Source organism: Anser cygnoides, chromosome 3 (assembly GCF_040182565.1).
Source record: "Anser cygnoides isolate HZ-2024a breed goose chromosome 3, Taihu_goose_T2T_genome, whole genome shotgun sequence".
Classification (NCBI taxonomy): Eukaryota; Metazoa; Chordata; class Aves; order Anseriformes; family Anatidae; genus Anser; species Anser cygnoides.
In genome coordinates, this window is record NC_089875.1 from 86860636 (window position 1) to 86883197 (window position 22562).

A 22562-nucleotide genomic window follows, 5' to 3' on the forward strand; every position below is an offset into this window, starting at 1 on the left:
CATATTTTATTTCTATATCTATGAAGAAACATTTCCTAAAATGTACCCTTCCCCTACTACTTGCGTCAGCCAAGCAGCTCAAAACAAATGAGCGCAGACTCAGCAAGCTGGCTTTTCACTACAGGTGGCAGTAATACCTCTGCGTTATCTGAACTCACGTGCGTCAGCCTCTGAAGACAGACGTTATGCCTTTGTCCACTTCAGTCAGCCTGCCCGACTTTATCAGCATCCCGACTTTCAGCCATCCAAACATATTGGTGCCCTTATCCATGCAGCTAGTTAAACAAGATGGCACACGAGGCTATGTGAAAAATAGATGCTTCTCCTCATGTCTCCATCCCAACAACTCAGAAAGAGCAGATGCATGTTAGGAATGTGAACAAATACACAGTAGGTAAATCTGAAAAGATTAAATACTGAAGTAAAAACGCGGTAGCTGACTAAAAGCCATTTTTTTAAAAACAATTCCTTCATCCCCCTCTGAACTATTTTTATTTGAATAAAACAAGCTTGGTCTGTGTGATTTTTGGAACAAAGAGTTAAGCACCTCACAAATGTTCAAATTACCACTGATCCTCTGCCTAAGGGGCAACAGCTTTAACTTGGTTTTACAGTCATTTTCTCCTCCAAGAGGGAAGTTTCATAGCAACCTAACAGAACACATGTTTACAGGCATATGTAGTCGATTATTATGCATTAATGTTTTGGCCTGCTTCTTCTTTATTTATTCCAAGCTGTCAGGAAAAAAGTATTTCAGCTTTCAGTATCTGCAATGAAACATGTTCCGGTCTTAATTTATCTCCAAAAATGAGTTGTTCAAACAGTATAAAATCTTCTATATACTAACACATCACTCAAGGCTCCAGCTCTCTGGAGCCTTTTGCTCTGTAAGAGCTTATGTTGGAAGATTTGGGTGGGTTGGGTAGCACTGTTGATTTACTTAAAGGCATTTGTTTATTAAGATACTTGTACATCACTTTTGTTTAAAGAAAAGCATCTTAAAATAAATAAATAAATCAGCAATCTATACAGGCACCATTTCATTTGTCCCTGTGATCTCAATAACTTCCATTAAAAATACCCATTAGAAGTCAAATAAAGGAATCCAACAAGCTAAATGTATTATGTCTTTAAGTGCAATGATCGTGGGTGCACAAGGAAAAATAAAGGGCTGGAAAGACAAGGAAATCCCAGCAGACTAGCTCCTTGCTAATTATTCACTGGGGAGTTTGTGTAGAAAATTCAGGTAGAAAGAATTGACTTTAAATAAATTGTGCCTTTAGAGAACTGTTCTAATCCTGGAATATCTAGGACTCTTTGTAGACGTACATCTACTAAATCTATTATTTAGCATAATTTAACATAATCTATCCAACCTTCAGACTTCCCTAATCCCACAACTCAGGTAGAAGAAAAATTAATTTGAATTTTGACTAATTAGCAGCTAATTCCATGGCAGTTTTCCATCCCTTTCCTTAAGGAATCTAAGAAGTCATGTTTTGGCAATCAGACACAGCTAAGACAAAAAAAAAAAAAAAAAAAAGACATTTCACAAAACTGTGAGTGACAGAAAAATGGGTCAGAAAAGAAATTTGCACACAGTAAAATACATTATCTGCTCCCTCCTCTGGCGTTGCAAAATCTGCTATAGCATTCTACTTTGCAATGTCAGAGCCCAACTTCCTCCGTACAAAAGTTTTACTATTTACTACTGCCAAATGAGAAATAAGTCTTCAAACACGGTTTCACTTTTACAGGAATTTCAGTTAAGCTTCACTTTGGAAAAAAAATTAAAAAAATCACTTAGTTAAAAAAAAAAAAGTCTCTTTCTGAACCAGTAATGACCACAGTGCTGCCCAAAGAAAAGGACACCCATCTTCACAGGTAGCTGTGAAGAACAAGAACTAAGGGATTCCTGTTCCAGGTCAATCCAGATTTGTTTTGCCCCACTGAATAACCAACACCTCTGAAGAGTAGTTCAAGTAAATTGGAAATTATAAGCAGCTGACAGGTAAGATTTTCCTTTCAAGTCCTCTCTGATTACTATTTCCAAGGCATTCGTACATGTGAATAGACCTGCATATTGGAAGTAGCAGCTCTAGTTCCAGTTGTTCTCAACATGACATTCTCTTGCTCAAGATGGTACATTTTTCTTCCAAGTGCTCCATACACCTAACCTGTATTTTCCTCTCCTCTCCCCAAGACTCCCTTACGAGAAAAGCATGTTTATTGTATTTTCTTTTAATCTTCAAAGAACCTAAACAATATCAGATTCGGGAGAACTACTGGAGCATAAAGAAAATATTACTATGGATGGGGAACAGCCTCCTCAGTCATCTTATCATAATCTTACACAACTAACTAAACTGAAAGCTTGGAATGAAAATAAACTTACTTTCTAGTAAAACTTCATAAATTCTTAAAGTTGTTCCTAGCATGAACATAACATTAACCACTAAGTTACTGTCAGGTTTATGGCTCTCTGGATGAGGGAAGACCCAGGAAAATTTATTTATTAACAGCCCTACCTACCTAACGCACATAGGGTAAACTTGCTTTCTGTCCCTCTCCCCCACATCAGATTTCCTGTCATTTGTGACAAACTAGCATCCCACCGACAGCTAACGAGTATAGCAAAAATGACAAAACATATTATCTAATTATCAGCAGGCAAGTGGAAAAAGGAGAGGTCATGGAGGTTAATGCAAAGCTTTTGCACCAACTTCAAACGGCCAGTAAATTTGTATGCCACTTAATCCTTCCATAATAGAAAAGCAGCCAAGCAGTAGTACAGAAGGGGGGGCAAGATCGGATTCTTTTCAGGTACACAGTGATAGGTGAAACAAAGATGCAAAAAGGGAAAATGATTATATATGTGGAAAAAAATCACTCTGATAGTAGCCAAATGCTGGAACAGGCTGCCCAGAGTGATTGTGTAAGCTCCTTCCTTGGACATATCCAAATCACACCTGGACAAGACCACCAGCAACCTAAACTGACTCTACTTTGATTATCTGTTTGGAGCAGATGACCTTCAAGGACTCTTCCTTCCAGCCCTTATTATTCTATGGTTCATTAATGGCCCCAAGCAGGGCTACATGCTGACTGCCCAAACTTCTTATGTCTGCACCTGTCCTGCTGATGGAAGCACTTCATGACGCTGATAAAATAGCACTGATTCAGCTCCACACTGTTCGAAAAATGTTTTATCAGCAGCTCACATCAAGGCAGCAGATTTACTCATCAGAATTGATTTTTGTTGATGACTGTGCAGGTAGCCCACTCCTGATCCCACAGTCTGCTCGTCTGGCTCATACACCAAGTTATACCAGCCTAAATCAAAAAGCACTGTGCCTAACCACACCACGGCATTTGTGTGCTCCTCCAGCAATAACAATCCTTGCTCACCCACCAAAAACTTTTGCTGTGAGAAGCACGCTTGCAGAAAAGCATAACTGACTAGAGAGACTTGCAAACCTGTATCAGATGACAGAATACTCACCTGGAAAAACAGGCTCTAAAATCAACATCTACCAAACATTTATATATAGGTATAACCACGGGATAGTATATCAGCTTTATTTAAGAGGCTTTGATAAGTCCCATGCATTTTCAGAGGACCTGCAACATTACCTGACAAGTTATCCAACAGGAAAAGGCTAAGAATTAAAACATGTTAATGAAAACTCTGCTATAACAAGCTGGGTAAGCTATCTAGATGACAAACCGAGGAAGAAGCAAAATTGTGATATATACAAGGCAGCCTCTCCCACACTCATTAGTATCAATACCGTAGAAATGTTTTATGAAAGTTTGAAAGCATGCTGCCTCTACCCTAAGTTGTGATGCAACTATTCTCAACCCAACAGCAGAGATTTAATGCTGATAAATAGTAATCAGAAGTACTGAATGACCAGTAATCTGCAGTAATGAAAAACTGGCATCTCACAGGTAATACAAAGCATGTGCATGAGAAAAATCAATAAACTGATCTATACCTGGTGCTTCCATATGAGAGTGAAAAGTCCTTGCCAGACAAGGATTCGATGTTTCTACAAATTAACAGAAAGATTTTTCTAGATTTTCTATAATGAATTGGCAGTGTGTTATGTCAGTCTAGTCACTAGAAGATGACATTGAATCAAGTTAAATTAAGTTTAACCTGCTCCTCAAAGTGCTTCTGTCACAAAGCTGCTTAGACATTTGACTGGACTCACAGGCAGTGGTCGTGAGCAGTTTGACCCTTCCAGGCTTCTAACAAATTACATCCAAGAAAACTCAAAAATGTTGCACCCCCTGTAATAAAGACTGCAGCACCTTCTTAAACTGAAGTGGTGATAATTACCACACTCTCATCACTAACCAGAGAGGCAGAAAAAACAGTAAATTAGTCCCACGTGATGCATACAAATGAAACAGAAGTCGGACTGATCACAGGACCTACCAAGGAAACTGAGAATCACGTAAATTCACTTTAGGAATAGTAAAGGCATCAAGACTGACATCTGAGACATGGCCAAAAAAATTATGCAGGAAGAGCTGGTATCGATACAGACTGCAAATACTAGTTATGTCCATAAAATCCATCTTGCACTGTTAACGAGTGGAGTTTCATCCTCCTTGACACGGTATTGCTCCAATATTATTTTTAAATGTTTCACTGCAAGTTTTCTATGAAGTGGAAAATTCCATCCTGAGTTCAGCAGCAGAGCATACTTTTTGCCCAGAAATGTATCCTGAAATATCTTTAAAATGTGTTAGAACAGCTTTCTTAGAACTTGATACTCAGCCCAGAGCTCATATTAAAAAGTATATCCTTATCTCTCCCTCGGATTTACAACATATAAAGCGAATCACAATAAAGATTAGCGAGTCTCTGACAAAACATTCATTCTTTTCACAACCTGCACGCTATCAGAACAATTAGAAAAATTAAAAGCAAAGCTAAACCCAAAATATTTAGCTCTGACATTTATTTCTTTATATCAATATTCCATCAACATACAGTGTAAAAGGACATACTACACCATATCAAATTCTCAAATAGCTTTATAACTTTTCTTTTCCTAGCTATAAATCTTAAGAAAAGAATTGGCTATTTAAGATGAAAATGAACAAAATGTACTATTGTGTAATGAGTCTGGAACACATTCTCCAGATGTTACTGTTCAAAGACATTCATATAAATCAGCACAAAATCCCAATCTTGCCAAACTGCTCTGGAAGAACCAGGCAAAAAAAAAAAAAAAAAAAAAAAAAAGCTGCATAATTATCTGCTTAAATCTATCTACAATGATATAAGGATAACCAAACTCCAGATTTCTTAGATTTTACTCACTCTCTATATACCAACCAGTCATTTTTAACTCTGAATAAAATTTTCCACCCTCAGCTTAAGTCTGACACATCAAAAATACCCAACTGCTTCATTCAACCACATGCAATATGTCAGTAAGGACAAGAACTAACAGAAAAGAGGTAGCAGGGTGCTTCTTCAATAACCTTGCAGTCTGCTTCTGAGGCAAAAAAAAAAAATAGCATTTAATATCCATCTCTTTATACAATAACCCCCAATCACATTTCTCATGCTACTTTAGGTTGAGTTTTTCTTTTCACTGTAACAGCTTATTGCTATGTTCTTACAGGATGCAGAAGACCCCATGATTATTGATTAAAAGAAACTCATGGAAAAACCCCAGAGCATCTCCCCACCAGCTACAACAATACCCAACTAGTAGCAGCTTGTGGGAGGCATTAATGCAGTGCGTTACTTGCCCCAACCAGCCTATTCCTGCTGTTTTCAGCTACTTCCTGACCTTGCAGTGCAGCGCCTGGCACCATGAGCACAGACCCAGAACCTCCCCTGACAGATCTCCACTCCCCGGGCAGTAACATGCTGTGATGTCTCCACAATAACCAACTGCCTGAAATGACTAACAAAAAATCAGTCACACCATACAAACATTGTAAGGTATTTTATGGATTTTGGAGGCAAACTATTAGAATTTTTAAAAAATAAATTTATGTCTACCTCTATTTGCTCAGCTTCAGTAGCATGAAAGAGTGGAAGAACCTTCTAAAAGCTGTCAGGACATTAAACAATTTCTAAAGCATATCCTATCCTTAGCCAAGAAACTTCAGCAAATACTGTAGCAACCTGGGGTCAGCTTTATCTTCTCATCCAGATTTTCCCCATAGGCATTTCATTTAAACACAGAGCTTGCCTTCAGTGTTGTTTTTTTTGTTTTGTTATGTTTTTGCATCTCATAAGTTCATAAAAATATTTTGTGTCTAAGTAAACACTTTTCTTCAAAGAATGACTACCAGAATTTTAGAAATGCTGGCATGTCTTGGGCATGGTGAGGTACAGCCATCTCCTGGGCCAGATAAACAGAACGTCCTGAATTATTTTGATGGACTATAAACAAACCATTCATTTACTGAGAATGAAGTATTCCCTGAAAACTCACACAGGAGCTTACACCCTAGACACAAGATCTGCAAAATAACATCCAGGGATTACAGTGGGTCAGACATTGGAAACAAACATCAGTGCTGCAGGACAAGCTAGCATTATCATGAGACGTATCAACAGAAAGCTGTAAGCAATCCTGTTTTTTCTCAGTAAGACCCAAGCAGAGTAATGTATTCAGTTTTGGATGGTCCGTATCCTTCAGTTGCAGCAACCAGAATCCAGAAAAGATCTATCAATAAAAAAAAAGCTTTGAACTAGAAGAATAATCCTGCACTGGGACAACGTGTGTAGGGAAGCCACAGAATCTCCATCACTGAAGGCTAAGACCAGCCTTGGCACTTATCTGTCCCAAAACATACCCTGTCCTTTAGAGATCCAATTCTGTAAGGCAGGCAGAAAGTAGAGGAAAACAAATATGGAAGTGATAAATAAAATCATTTTTAAAGCATCCAGCCGATTACGAATGATGTGGCTAGGTCATCCTCACATAAGGATGTTATTTTCTTTCTATAACTGTGGTTTCATATGCAGTTAAGTCACTTGTTGTTTGATGTGTTTGAAATTTTCCACAGGGGAAATCTTTGATTCAACTCCCCCTGCGCCCACGGGATTCAATACGAGTACTATTTCTTTTCTTGATTTTATTTTTCTTCTGCAATTTTCCAATTTGAAAGAAAATACCCTGGACAAATTAAAAAGACACAAATCACTGTTTACAATCCTTTTCCTATTCACTTCACGCTATTTTATTTTTTAAGCCTGGTTTGGATGAAAAAATTCTACAAACTTTATTTGCACTTACAGATGCATCAGTATAATAAAACATAAAAGGATTATTTATAAAACAAGTCTATATGCTCGAATAGGTCAATGAAATAATTACATTTCAACACTATACTTCCTCTGGTTACATGAACTTTCCAAAATCTTCATTTTGGGCCACATTAGGCTAAGTGGACCTTTCTTTGGAGTTTCCATTTAGACTGCTCTGGCGTTCTTATGAGTAGCATGTCTTGCCAATCTCTATTTCTGCTATTCTTGCTTATCAGTCTTTACTTCTGTCCACTTTCTCCATTTTTTCCTTTCATTTCTTCACCTCTGATCTGTTCTGTATTTTTGTAATGTGGAATGAACAAGGGAAAGAGTTAATATACTGATCTTTACATGCTGCAATTCTATTTCACACTTCAAACAGAGCAACCAGACATGATGTATTTACAGTCCAAGAATCGTTATTTCAAATCCATCTGCAGACTCAAAGACAAATGTACAGCTATTTCGTTCAGATAACATTTTATTCAAAAGAACAAATGTACATCCCTTTAAAGAAAACAATTTTAAAAGTTTGCACACATTACTGAGGCTACAAAAATACAGTAGGCAAGGGAACCAGCTATGAATCATATAGCTTACATCTTTCCTCTAGAGACAGGAAACATCTCCAGACAGCAGGAATATGGAGCAGCAGACATTTGTTACTTTTTCAATAAAGCTATTCTGCAGGTTAGAGTGTGCAACCTCTGCAAAATGCTGACAATCAAAAACCTGGCAGGAGGTGATGGGGAAGGAAAGAAGAAATCAGAGCATGCCATCCAGTGCAAAAGAACTAAGGGAAGGGCCAAAGAAAAACTGTACAAGACTATTTCTTTTCCCTTTTCCAAAATGAACTTTCCACATTAAAAAATAAATAAATAAATCAGATGTCTACTCGTTTTCAGGAAAGAGGATTACACAGCAACTGACTTCTAAGCATTCGGTTCATGTAAAACATACTGAAATCCATAGAAGAATGATGAGTTGCAAACGATGCCAGAGATCTGTAATCAGCCTATTTCAGATGTTGGCATAAGATGTACAGGAAGAAACACAGTATCCTAGGTTACAGCTATTGCAGAGAAGAAACTCCTGCATGCTGACTTGTTTGCATATGATTCCTCAATTAAACCATTTCAAACAAAATTCCTCGTAGCATGTCAAAAACTTATCAGATCAAAAACTAGGATTTACTTCCTTACAGAGTCAATGAGCTGCACTTCTTATGCTTGTTAGCACAGGCCTCTAGCCGTGTTTGTATTAGCGCTATACTCAGAGCTTAAATGGCTTTTCTGGAAAAAAAAAAAAAAGTTTTAGATTTGATGATAATTTATTCTAAAAGCAATTTTTTCCTCTTCTTTACCTGTCCAGAGAGACTTGCGTAACAGTCTGGATAGGAAGCACCACCTGTATAGTACTACAACTGAGTATTAATACACTAAATTCTCCCTACTGTAATATTAGATGATAATTAGACATTTATGTCTAAAATATGCTTTAAAAGGAACTATTAATTTGTATCAAAGTCTGAGTATTTATAGGCATAGACTGCCACCTAGTGATTTGGATTATCTACAAAACTGCAAAAAACACTCTGAAAAAGAAAAGAACATTAATTCCATCGTATTTTATATCAACATAAAGAGACAACCTCATGTTTTGCCACTTGCATCTCCTATTATTATGTTGATGGTACATGCACGAGGTAGGTGGTGAAAGAAAAGCCAGTAAGTATGTAAACTGCATTGTACAGGCAAGATCCATGAGGTTGCTTGTTCATCAGTTGTCTGGAATTCCTCCTTATTTTACTCAGACTAGCTTCTGCATAAAACAAGCACTGCATCCGGAACTTATTTTATCTCCAAGACAAAGCTGACAGACAGCCACACTCCTGCTGAAGTTTTGGATTCCTTCAATTTTTGTGCTTTCAGTCTTTCCTGGCTCTCCTAAGCACAGTAACTAGATTTTCAGTATGTCCTGTAGTTCATCTTTGCCATTTCCTCTCCAGCCACTGCCTGTTTTCCAGAGGATTTCATTATTAGAGAAGCCAAAAGTTCTTGTGTCGTCTTACCTGCCTTACAAAAAGTTGAATTATCATTACGCGGACAATTCTTAAGTTCACCTCTTATCTTCAGACTTCTCTCTCTATCCAAATTTGTAGTTCAGATACTGCCACCATGTACTTATGGGTACCTCATCAGAAGAATTATAAAGAACTCATTTATTTCTCCTGTCATGCCTTCTCCACTACCTTCTGTCTCAATCACTATCGACATCTTCAGTTCATTTCTCAGCAAGACCTAAATCTTAGAATCTGCAAGACAGAAAGGGATCTTAAGATCTTTATATAATGTGTAAGAGAAACGTTTTTTTTTTTAAGATAGGAACACGTCAAAAAGCTTTTAAAATTTCTCTCTTTTAGCAAAGACACTTTTCCTGTAGCAATACAATCTTCGCAATGGTCTGAATGAATTTGAAGAGGCAGCTTCTCAACTTGTCAATTTGATTTCACCAACACTTTATATACCCACCCATTTCATTATACAGTCACATGGAACATAAGCTTAGTTCTTCCACGTCTAATCTATCATCTTTTTCACTACGACGAATCAGCACCTTTTCTGATCAAACATCAATATTAGCTTTCATTGGCCCTTTCTGAATGCTGATATAAGTACTTCTACAATTTCTCATGTTGTCTCCCATGCTTTAAAGGAGTTCCATTCAAAAATCCCCAAAGTATCAAATATCTTTCACAAAAATTTCACTAAAAATCCTCGCTTCACGCCCACAGAACAAATTTGATTCTACCTAGGCTGCTGATGTGCTGAGACTATTGTAATACCCTTTATAAAGGGTTCTCTGCAGCACCCACCTCAACAGCACCCCTGCACTCTGGGGCAGGGGCTGTCAGTCTGTGAACAGCACTGGCACATCTGAACACATGGTGTTAAAACACTGCTACAGGAATGAAGTAATGCCTTTCCTTCATTCCAATATTACAAGACTTTCTTACATCAAAGAAAACCAAAAAATCACCCTCAAAGCAACACCCTGGTAATATAAAGTTTATTCCTTTGTGACTTTAAACTGGGGATGTTCACTAAAAAACTAGAATGTTGCTTATGAAGCCATCTGCTCCTGTTACTTACTTCCCAAACAAAGTTTTCTGTTGCTTGTTTTTACAGAAACCAACTGCTGTCTCAGGAACTTCATTTTCACATGAAGTCTGGTCAGCAGAGTAAACATATCCCACCAGAGTTACAGAACTAACTTAACCCCAACATGAAACTCTAAACATCTTTAGTAATAAAAGTATGATTGAAACTATATGAACATTTTAATATACAAGCATAGAGTGAGAAAATATCGACATAGTAATTGAAGCAGAGAAACAAAAAGACAAAATAGGGCTATGTTTCTAAAATTTCTCAAAAGCATAGTATTCCTCCTCTCCCTTCTTCAGTCTGCTGCTTTCTTGTGATCTCCAAGATAGCAGTAATTCATCTTCAGCAGATGAAAAAACTAAAATAGATGTAATCACTTGCTGCAAGTCATTTTTGTGCCTCAAAGAAGCTATACTGCCAAACCTTAACATTTTTATAACATCCTTCAAACTGTTTGAAGGCCCAGGGGAAGACAATTCCCATATAAAAAGCCAGCAGGTTACTGTAGCCGCAACCAGTTTCCAAGACCTGTAAATCACTGTGTGTCACCTCGCATGCCTTACGTGGAACACTGGTTCTTTTTTGGGGCAGTAACAGTTCTTCTTGTAGAGAAATGAGTACTTAGAAACCACACGAAAGGGAAGAACAGTACTTTGAAAATTCCTCCAGATTGTGGACTAGGTGGCTAACTCTATCCAAAAAGAACTGTGCACTTACTTTTTTTCAGACCATATATTGTAACAGAAGCATACCTTTTTTTTCCCCCCACATCTTTCTTATGAACCACTGATACTCTTCTGTAGGAGAGTGTCCCCCAGAAACAGCAGAAATAAAGTTTCTTCCAAAATGAACACAATATAAGGATTAATTTACATCACAGATCATGCAAGCAATTATTGAAAACTCCTGAAAGTTTTTAAAATGCAGTTGGACTAGATGATCTCTGAAGGTCCTTTCCAACTGAACTACTCTATTCTAAGAAGTTTCGTAATTAAAACTTCTTTAGAAAATAACCTTTTTTAAAAAAAATATAAAGTTTTTGCAAGTAACTACTCTTTTTCTTCCACTGAACTCACCTCACCTGTTTGTGGTTTGAGATAATTAAGTATCATTTAATTTTCATATACTTTTGCAAATCTGTTTTTCCCTACCTAGTGGACAGACAAAGGTTACTTCTAAGATAACTTTGAGGCAAAGGCTGTAATATTTCTCTGAATGCCTTCTCACAGGTTCCCAAATATGTAAACCAATCGCATTCTAGATGAAGAACAAGCATAGAACACGTTTCTATACTGTGTTGTATTTCTGCATTTCCAAGGCATATTAGACAACGCTATATTTAACAAAGTGTCTAAATCAATTTTAAGGTAATCCCTTCCTGGTTCTTGACTGATAGGACTGAAAAGCACCACCGTGTATTGCTGTTAAGAGGCTTTAATTTGATGACAGTAATTAAGCGGAGCCAAAATGATGGATATTTAAAAATTTGAAGTTATACTGATGAAATTATTTGAAGAAATTGAAAACAAATTAATTTACATCAGCAAGTTCACTAACTTTGAAAGCTTACATAAATGATAACACAAATGATAACACATTCTAAACTTATATTTTCAAGGGCAAATAGACACAAAAGTTCACTGACAAGACTTTTCTCCCACATATCCCATATGTGGGATTTTTATCCCATAAACCATACAGGGCAGAAAAGAACAGAGATGTTAATATGAAAATAATGTCAGATCTAAATGCTAGCTTACCATACTTGTCTCGCAAGCCAACCGTACACCTGAAGACTCCACCAAAGGCCACATCTTCACCAAATATTACTGAAAAATAAGAACAGTAGAGGAAGGTTAATGTGACTCCAATGCATCTTATTTTTAATGAACGTGTTTCAAAGGCTTTTATGTGAAATACCTAACACTCCATTTTACTTCAAGATTTTATGTTGACATCTCAGTTCTTCTCATGTACAGCCTAACCGTAACAAAAAGAGAACAAAGGCTAATGAGGAATTAGTAAAGCAACACAGCTATGTCTCAAAACAGAATTAACATGATTGATTCAACTAAGGTTTCATTTAAACCATCTATTTATTTTTCTGAAATATTCTATAATATCACATCATCTAAATTAATACAAGCAATTCCAAGAAGCATTCAGCCACGAAAAAGTGTCCAAAGTTATGTGATCTGCTTCAACTGGCAAACACACACATTCTTCATCCACAGATTTCAGTAAATACAGTGTGTCAAGTTTTGAAAAATGTCAAATTGAAGTGTTCTTCAAAATACAAATCAAGCCAGCTGGTACTAAAAAAAAAAAAAAAGAAATACCATTTCATGTAGCTATCAGCATACTTCCATGGACTTACTCATTCTCTTCATCCACTGAAATACTTTTCTGGACAGATTACACGAGCACAAGGATTTCCACTGCTTAGACAACAGTTGCTCAATTCCCATACAACTAAAACCATATGAAGGACATGCTTTCTACTGCAAGAAGCACTGATTAATTTAGTAAGTAGGATAATACTTGACAGCTCATAGATCTGGACTGCAGAATTCCAGTATGGTTTGGCAAAAGGGCTTTACACAGATCCAACCCCGCAACGCTGAGTAGCAAGACTGGGGCCTTAAAGCAACTAAAAGGCTGAAGGTTAGGTTCCTGCTGGAGTAACTTTCTACTCATTTTTACATAGTTGATACTACAGAAATGGCACTAAAATCTGTTCCTGGCACCAATTTACCTACAGTTGTCTAAGTCCAATTTAATAAAGCTGACGTATATAATACAGCTCTAGACTGAGAAGGAATGTATACAGGCACAGACTGGATACAAAAGATGGAATTTGTCCTAACAGATTAGACAATTAATCAGACTTCAAAGCGAACAGTGGTTTAAGCAGTGCCAAAAAGTGTTACTAATGCACTGGAGGAAAAAACAAACCGACACAACAAGATCGTACAGATTTTGCAGCTGGGTTTGTGGCATTAAAAATCTCTTTTAAATATCTGGCCATCATCACACCTTTGTTGATGACAACAGAAGCAACAGACCTCCCGTTACCTGTAAGAATTAAGAGTAAATAGTTTTGCATAAAAAATAAAAAGACGAGGGGTTTCGAATAACCCTTTTTAATCAGACCACGATGAGCTACCTTCTTTAAAATTATAGGTTACCCAGACTGTCAAAGACTGGAAAATATTACATCGTTTATGTGCAATGATGAACCGAAATCAGTAAAGCTGGAAAGGAATTTTGGAGGGCAGGAAAGGAGAGAAGGGAGAATGGACAGAGCAAGAATATGTGGTCTTTCAAGAGCACCACTTTTTGAGCATGGACAGTAGAAGGAACTAAAAAATGAAGACTTATATAAGAAAAACCTCCTTTACTTACTGCTGCAGCTAAAGCTGCCCTTAAACACCAGAAGTGTGTTAGGAAACATAGCTTTCTGTCCCAGCTTTCAACCAAAATACAACCAGCTGATAGAGAAGACACAGCTACAGCTTAGATCACATAATCCATTAATAATGTGTTAATATTTTATTTATGTATTTTCAACCCTAACAACACATTTTGAAGTTTTGTTTGAGATCAAAGTGTAGAAATAACTTATTAAAAAGCTCTAAAGGCTAGGAGGAATGTATTTAATTGTGTGCACAAACAGGCAAAACAAAATGCAATCTATACAAAGCAAAACACTAATGAGTACAGCATACCTGCAGTCGGATCTTTGGCTAAAGCATTATCCAAGGCACTTGTTATGGACTGGAAGAGGTTCATCTTCTGAGTTTGCCCTGTGTGAAAGGAATTATTTAGATATGTAATTGGTTCAAAGCACAAAATGTGTTAGAAGACACTGGTACAAAACTTTACTAAAAATTTAGTCAAGAGTCATAAACAAGATCCCTGTCAGGAGAACCTCAAAGGCTCATTGGCTGAGTAAACTTAAATTATGGGATAGATGGGATTGAGCACTGCATACTTTGCAATCCCAAGGACTAAAATTCTACTCAGCCTGTTTTCAAACACCATGTTCATAGCTGCAGATGCAGCTTTGCAACGCTTATTCAAACACAGAATCACTAAGGTTGGAAGAGACCTCCAAGATCATCTGGTCCAACCATCCCCCTACCACCAATGTCACCCACTAAACCATGTCCCCAAGCACCACGTCCAACCTTTCCTTGAACACCCCCAGGGACGGTGACTCCACCACCTCCCCGGGCAACCCGTCCCAATGCCTGACTGCTCTTTCTGAGAAGAAATGTCTCCTCATTTCCAACCTAAACCTCCTTTGGCACAACTTGAGGCCATTCCCTCTAGTCCTATCACTAGTTATCTGCGAGAAGAGGCCGACCCCCAGCTCCCCACACCTTCCTTTCAGGCAGCTGTAGAGAGCAATAAGGTCTCCCCTTAGCCTCCTCTCCTCCAGAATAAGCACTACAAAGAAATATTAATACAATGATTTTTCAAAGGGAAAAAAAAATAGTAAGGCATTATTGTTTTGAGGATAGGCATACTTTCTCCTGAGGTTCACCAGATCTCATCGAACTTTCTTTAGCACTCTTAGACGCATTTGTTTTTAAGCTCCAGCCTTTACTGTTTACAGATACCTACTACTATCGTAAGTTTTCTACACCTCCTGCCTCTCTCTGGCCTGCAGATAGAAAGTGTCAGATCAAACTCCACGTAAGGAGGAAAACTGGATGCTGAACAGCTATACTTAAAAAGGGTAAAAGGAAAGCACTTGTCCACTGTATTGAGATCTACTGCACGTCCCCTTCTCCACTGCAATGCTGCAAGGAAAGAAAGGGCCTTAAAACAAAGATGGAACAAAGCGATAGCCCAGTCCCTGCTACTGCGACCAACTCAGATTCTCCAATAAAACAAAATGATGCCTTATCAGAAACTGAGTGAAGAAGGAAATCCCTTGCTGATGTTTGGTAGCTCTTTCACTCACAAAACCTCTGTCTAGCTCACGATTACGAGCCACAGCCCAGGAGAGGATTGCCTACCAGCACACACAGCATGCCAAACAGAAAAAAAAAAAGGTGGTGGTGGTGCTAAGGTGAGGAAAAAGTAAAAACCCCGAAGAAATGTAAAACCAGGAGTAGGAAATCACAAAGAAGAACGAACTACAGTCTGTTTCCAGTAGGTACAGTATCTCTCGGTCATCACTCAGTTTCCCCTGCTCTTAAATTGTTAAGTAACATTCAGGTTTTTTGTTTGTTTAAGAGCTGGGTCATGGCACAGCAGAGCTGGGGAGCTGCTTTCCCATGTTTGATAGCTTCACTTGTTACACATGGCCCTTTAACAGGAGGAAACTGTAAAAATTATTATGGGAACCATTCAAATCATGAGGTAGCTACAAGTGATCATCATTTACAAATTCAGCAGAGGGAGAGCTGTGAACAGCAATTGTTCCTCTCTTTTCCCCATCATCCACACAAGCGCTGAGGTTGTCCTTTTACCAAGGTACAATCATTCCAGCATTTGATGCAAGTAAACGCCTATTACTCCAACCACTGTCAGAACCTGCTGGCACTGACTGCTGTGACCTGCTGTTCTTGTTTACAATAAAGACTTTTGTTTCAGCCCTTGTGGGGACGGAGACAGTAATCGCCCCCTGCAGGTGTGAACGGTGGAGCTGGAGAAGCATTAATGTCCAGACAAGTATTGGCATTTCTTTATTTCCCTTTCAGTGTTTTTCACAGGATTTCAAAGCATGTTTCCAGGCACAGTTTTGCTCTCCGCAAACGGCACTAGCACCAGGCCTGCCCACAAGGGCTTCTCCACCGGGACCTCGGCAGAAGCTGGCAGCGCACAGGCACTGCTGTGACATCTGGCACGCCTGTGCCTAACGAGGAACGGCTGAGAGCTCTCTTGGAATTAATCGCTGAGTGGCGACACCGAGGTACCACAGAATATCCCGAGCTGGAAGGGACCCACAAGGATCAGCGGGTCCAACCCCTGCCTCCACACAGGACCACCCAAAAATCAGACCACGCGACTGAGGGCGTTGTGCAAGCGCTTCTTGAACTCCGGCAGGCTCGGTGCCGTGCCCACTGCCCTGGGGAGCCTGTCCCAGTGCCCGACCACCCTCTGGGTGCAGAACCTTTCCCTAACCCCCAGCCTGACCCTCCCCTGTCCCAGCTCCATGCCGTTCCCTCGGGTCCTGTCGCTGTCCCCAGAGAGCAGAGCTCAGCGCCTGCCCCTCCGCTCCCCTCGTGAGGGAGCTGCAGGCCGCCATGAGGCCTCCCCTCAGCCTCCTCCTCCCGGGGCCGACCCAGCCCCGCGCCCCAGCCGCTCCCCCTCCAGCCGCGGCGGCGGGGCGGGCCGTGCTGCGGAGCCCTGCCCGCGGGGAGGACCCGGGCCCGGCCCCGCTCTCACCGTAGGCGCTGGGCGCCGGGTCCGGCTGGAAGGCGAAGTGCGCGGCGGGCCGGCGGGGCGCGGCCGGCAGCGGGAGGCTCCAGGGCCGGCCTCGAACCCGCGGCCCCGCCGCCGCCGCCCCGGCCCCGCGCAGCGCCCGCGCCAGCCCCGCCGCCGCCATCGCCGCCGCTGCCGGGGGCCGCCGCCGGCGCCGCGCGTTCTAAAGAGGCGGGGTCCCCGGCGGGCGTCCCGATTGGCCAGAAGCGGCGAGGGGAGGGCCAATCAGAGCCCGCTCTGCGGTGGGTGGGGAGGGGGGAGTGACGGGCTTCTGCGCCTGCGCAGGAGGCCAGCCGGGAGGGGGCGGGGCCGTGCGGGAGGGGCGGGGCTGGGGGCGGTAACGGTCGGGCGCGGCCGTTGGGCGGGGCGGTTGTGGTGACCGTTGTGGGGCTGACCCGGCTCGCTGTCTCACCGCCGGGGAGTCCCTCACGGGTGGCGGAAAGGGATCCGGGCAGACCCCGGGGGGTAGCCCATGAGGAGAAGGGGAACAAACGGGGAGAGTTAAGCGTCCAGCCGCTGGCCGTGGGGCAGCTGCATGCCCCGCCACTCCCTCTGCCCGTACTAATTGGGGTTAATTCTTCATCGTGTCCCAGAGCTGCCTTTTCCAGAGTCCCTTGGGTCATAACCTTCGTTATATATACACACATTCCAATATATACATATATACATATATATAAATTTCAAGTGCTAAACATACATATATAATTAATATACATATAGAAACACAGAATCATTACGGTTGGAAAAGACCTCCAAGATTAGCTGGTCCAACCATCCCCCTACCACCAATGTCACCCACTGAACCATGTCCCTAAGCACCACGTCCAACCTTTCATTGAACACCCCCAGGGACGGTGACTCCACCACCTCCCTGGGCAACCCGTCCCAATGCCTGACTGCTCTTTCTGAGAAGAAATGTCTCCTCGTTTCCAACTTGAACCTCCCCTGGCACAACTTGAGGCCATTCCCTCTAGTCCTATCACTAGTTATCTGTGAGAAGAGGCCGACCCCCAGCTCCCCACACCTTCCTTTCAGGCAGTTGTAGAGAGCAATAAGGTCTCCCCTGAGCCTCCTCTTCTCCAGACCAAACAACCCAAGTTCCCTCAGCCGCTCCTCACAGGACTTGTGCTCCAGGCCCTTCACCAGCTTCGTAGCCCTGCTCTGGACACACTCCAGGGCCTCAATGTCCTTGTAGGCCCAAAGCTGAACACAGTACTCAAGACAATTTATTTAGCAATTGAAGTTAATTTATCTTTGGTCTTTCCTACACATACATTTTTCTTGCCAGGTTTTGTAAAGCATTCTTCCTGATTTTTCCTTACCAAAGCGACCACCCCTCATTCCCACTCACGGTGAGGTTTACCACCTGCTATAACATGTTTCACTTGGCTTTAGATAGTGGCTTTTTCCAGCTCACTTCCAACCCATTGCCAACTCTGGACCATTTGTGAAGACCTTTGTTGCACTAGGCGCTGTGTGAAAAAAATATTTCTGTTTATCCTGAATTTCTTAATAGCTGGGGTTTATGCAAGATGAAAGGCTAAATCTTACTCCTAATTGAGGAGCCCAGTGGTTTGCTCTTTAACATGCCCTTTATCCTTGGAGACAGTTGACAAAGCCCTTGAGATCATGGGGTCAAACAAGTTCTAACATATCCCAGTATATCCCACGGAGGCATAATACTGATGAAAGCTTAATGAGAATTTTAAAAGACAATAGAAAAAAAATCCAATAAAAGCGGAGTAAATGTCAGATGTTGCAATTGCTTCTCACTCCATGGGGAGGCAAAAGTTAAATACCTGAAAAAGTTTAATACATGAAAAGCGTAATAGCTGTCAAATGTTATATAACCATTTATTTGTATGGCTGATAATAGAATAGGAAATTATGAATAGCCCAGTTTATTATTCAAAGAATTGCCTATGTTTCTTTCAGTAAGCAATGTATTCTAATAGGAGGAATTTAGCTGTATTTACACATTGTTGTGGCCAGAACTGCAAAAACTTCCAAATGGAGAACAAACAGTACAGAAAAACACCCTACTTGTAAATCATCATCTATTATTATGTCAGTCGCTAGATCTGTGAATTGCTACATTCAAACTATAAAGTATGAGGTTTATTAGGTGTATGTACAATGAGTGTTTCTCATGATGATTATGATTATTTATAAAACATACCAATAACCTTGGTCAGATATTCCAGGAGATGCCTCAGTTTTCACCACAGGCAGATAAAGGATACTCCTTGCTGCCTTAGTTCAGTGTCCCACATCAGGTGGTACGTGGAACTTGGAAAGAAAAGAAATGGTTTTGCAGCCCAGTGGAAATTCTACCATTTACAACGGAAGGATGGAAAAAGAAACACCTCCAGTAAGACCTGTTTACCTGCTGTTCAGAGCTAGATGAAAGAGAAAAAAGTGTCCAGAGATGACACTCTGAATTACGACACTCTGAGATGAGTGCTACCTGAATTATTACTGCCTTTTGAGTACAAAAGGTAGTTAGTCCACACATGGCCTTAGGAAGCTGCACTGGTATTGGAAATGGAAATGGACAATCAAAGGGTTTTATCCCAATGTACTTTGGCTGACCGGTATGTTAGTAGAGATGAGTCCTAGCGTTCACGACTTTCCAGCTCTGATAGAGTGATAACAATATCCACATTGTTTCTGATATATTCCAGCAACCTGAATTACATTTTGAAGAGAGCTCTCTCATTTGGAAGTTGTTCACTCAATTAGGGCCACTTCAGTTAAATCTATACAAAGGACTTTAAGAGCTGAAATCAACTGCCTTCCCCATCTGCGCATATTAGTCATTATGTGTATCCTTCATGTTGTTGACAGCCATTGAAAAACCCCTGGCAGCCATTACTATTATTTCTGGATAATCACGTAAAGCAATTAATGAGGATCTGATGGGGATTGCAGACCCTACTGACATGGACCAGATTATGCCCATGTTTATGCCAGCATTATCCAGAGGTAATGTCTTTGAAATCCATGGTGATATTTAGGATTGACATGGATCTAATTGTGAACTAATTTCAAGTATTGGACTCTGACGTGAGCATATGGCCCCATGTCTATCATTCTACTACAAAATCTCGCCAGATTTGAAAATAGCTGGTAGCTGAATCTTAGACTCCTTCTGAGCTTCTTACATTTCCCAGTGTGTATTGTTTTACTTACATTACTTACATCTGCAGATGATGTAGATGAAATCCAGGTGATTTCTCCTGCATTACTTTGGGTATAGTTTCACTGTTTTTGCCTTGTAAATTCTAACAGTCATGCTATAGTCTTGCTGTCAGTTTTCCTCACTGCTTTGTGGTTCATCAAAGTCTCAAATGACTAGCCCAACAGTCAATGAGCTGATCCACCTCCTCCTGTAGGAGGTGATAGTGACCAGTTTTGTCTCGCTGTTTTATCTTTTGCTGTTTTTTCTCTTCCTCCTACCCTGATTATAATCAGCTTCATCATTCCTTTTCTGTAATTTGTTGGTCCCTTGGAGCTGTTTTCTCCCCTCACCCTGGTCCCTCACTCACAGAAAGAGGGTATTTTGCTGATTAGGGAGTCCTCTCTTGGGTACATACAACAGGAACTGTTTTCTAAAGTATACCACGGAAAGGACCAACTGTAGATTTTGGCCTGTCTGTTTTTGTTATTAGGCCTGTACAGAACCCCAGTTGCTTTTAGATTTTTAGAATTCAACAGAATGGTCACACCAGAGTTAAAGACAATTTCACTTTTAAATGATATCAGTAATTCCTAATGCTAAGTGAAGCAATGCTAGAAAAAGCAGGGACGATCTGCAGAGACATCTCTCAACATTATTTATAAAATATTTTGGTGTTCATAATTATGAGAAGAGAATTCCACTCTCCCCCACTTAATTCAATCAGTTTTAAGTGTTTTCAAATCACAAAGCATATTTGGCTCTTTGTGCTGCTGCGGCTCAATCTAGAAATACCCGTATAGGGAAATTGTTTTTAATAGTTGACACTTCATAATTCTAGCGCAAAAAAGCAGCATAAAATCCATTTTGCCTGAAAAATAAGGAGCACATTTTTATCTTGAGGATAATTAAAAGTAGGAACAATTTACCTGAGAGCATGCTGGATTGTCGTCACTTCTGTTCTTCAAATAAAATCCAGATTTCTTTGTAGAAGGCACCGTAGATCTCACAGAACATATGCAAAACGTGCTAGAATGCCTGTTTGATATTTGTGACAAGATGCTACTGTATACTGGTCAGTTTTGGCACCGGCTTGTTATAGTATGGTCATGTTCAGTGGAAGTTAAAAAAGGGAGAATAAAAGTACAACGGAGCAACTTGTTCAGGAACCCACTGAGCCAAAGCCCCCCTGTTTCTCCATCATCATTTCCCTAGAGCACGGTGCAGTTCCCATGTCTGTATAAATGTCCTGCCTTTATGAAGCATTTCTCCTCTATAGAGAAGTCTTAAACATAATTCCGTAGTTTTGCTGCTATTGTTTTTATTAGAGGACTAATTGCTTATTTCATTCAGACTGATAATGTTAGTTCTGGTTTGAATAATAATAATTAATAGTAAGCCCTATCTCATCACGTGTAAAGATAAAAGTGTGCTACAAAAGGAAATCAAAAGGAAAATCCACAGCCCTTTTGTCAGAAGATATGGTTTTATTCAGTTTAGTTGGCTTTAAATAATGGTCACGTGGTCTAAAGTCACGTTGGGATCACATGAGTTTCCTACAGTTTTCCCCTGTATTGCTGTCTGCCACCAGCAGATACCGCGCTGGAGATAACAGCGTACAAAGCAACACATTCCACAAGGCTTAAATACGCGTTTGAGGTTTGGTTCACCTTGCCACAGACTGACCTTGCACTGTTCATAGTAACTTCTGCAAACTGAACGTACAGAATTTGTACTCTGTCAGCAACCAAACAAGTAAAAGTCTTACTCCTGCCATACAGTTGTACAATTTCGACTTTTAAGTGCAGAGACATCCATTTCCATGTATCAGTTATCCACTCGTTGAACCAGTATCAATAGCCAGATAGGCTATATTGTGTGAGTCAGTGCAGCATCCAGGCCCACATTTCATTGCTCTCAAACACGAGGTGATGGAACAGAACTGTGTTCGGAGTGTGAGGAATCAAAGCTACCCAAGAACAACAGATCCTACTCCAGGGACACCTGCGCTACTGACTTTATGAAAGCAAAATCCCATACTGAGCTGTCAGTTCTCCTACATTCAGCCTAAGTGGATTTTTTTTCCGATCTGTGTCCTTATCCCTTCTTGCTTCACCAGCTTTGCAGTTACATGACAATCTAGGCATTTTCTTTCTAGGTTAATTTACAAAGGTTTGTGGTGTTGAATAACATTCAGATTCTACTCTTGCAATCGGTGTTGCACTGGAGTCTGCACCAATGCAGTCACCTGCATGCAGCCAGGAAGTTAGTTGTGGTACTAAATCTTTCCCTTTGCCCTCAATCTATTTTCTTCATCCCAGCAAAAATGTCTAGATGCACTTTTATTTTTAACATTAAAAGCATATATCTTCCTATATGCTTTTTTGACTTGTGCAATTCATGTGGTTCTGGTTAAATCTAAGTTTGGTTCAGCATTTTTGTGCCTCGTTCAAAATAAATAAATAAATACATTAATTATTTTTAACTTTTA

The 22562-nt window shown here is 40.3% G+C and overlaps 1 protein-coding gene across 1 annotated transcript in view; it reads right to left on the bottom strand.

Annotated features, from left to right (window-relative positions):
- BCKDHB (branched chain keto acid dehydrogenase E1 subunit beta) overlaps positions 1–17048 on the bottom strand; it is a 125641-nt gene extending 108593 nt beyond the window's left edge. The window contains exons 1-3 of the mRNA XM_066994621.1: positions 16858–17048; positions 14184–14261; positions 12216–12284 (exon numbers count right to left, since the gene is read on the bottom strand). Coding sequence (XP_066850722.1) covers positions 12216–12284; positions 14184–14261; positions 16858–17017 — 307 coding nt within the window. The 5' untranslated portion in view covers positions 17018–17048. The remainder of the gene's footprint in view (positions 1–12215; positions 12285–14183; positions 14262–16857) is intronic.
- Positions 17049–22562: the final 5514 nt, after the last annotated feature.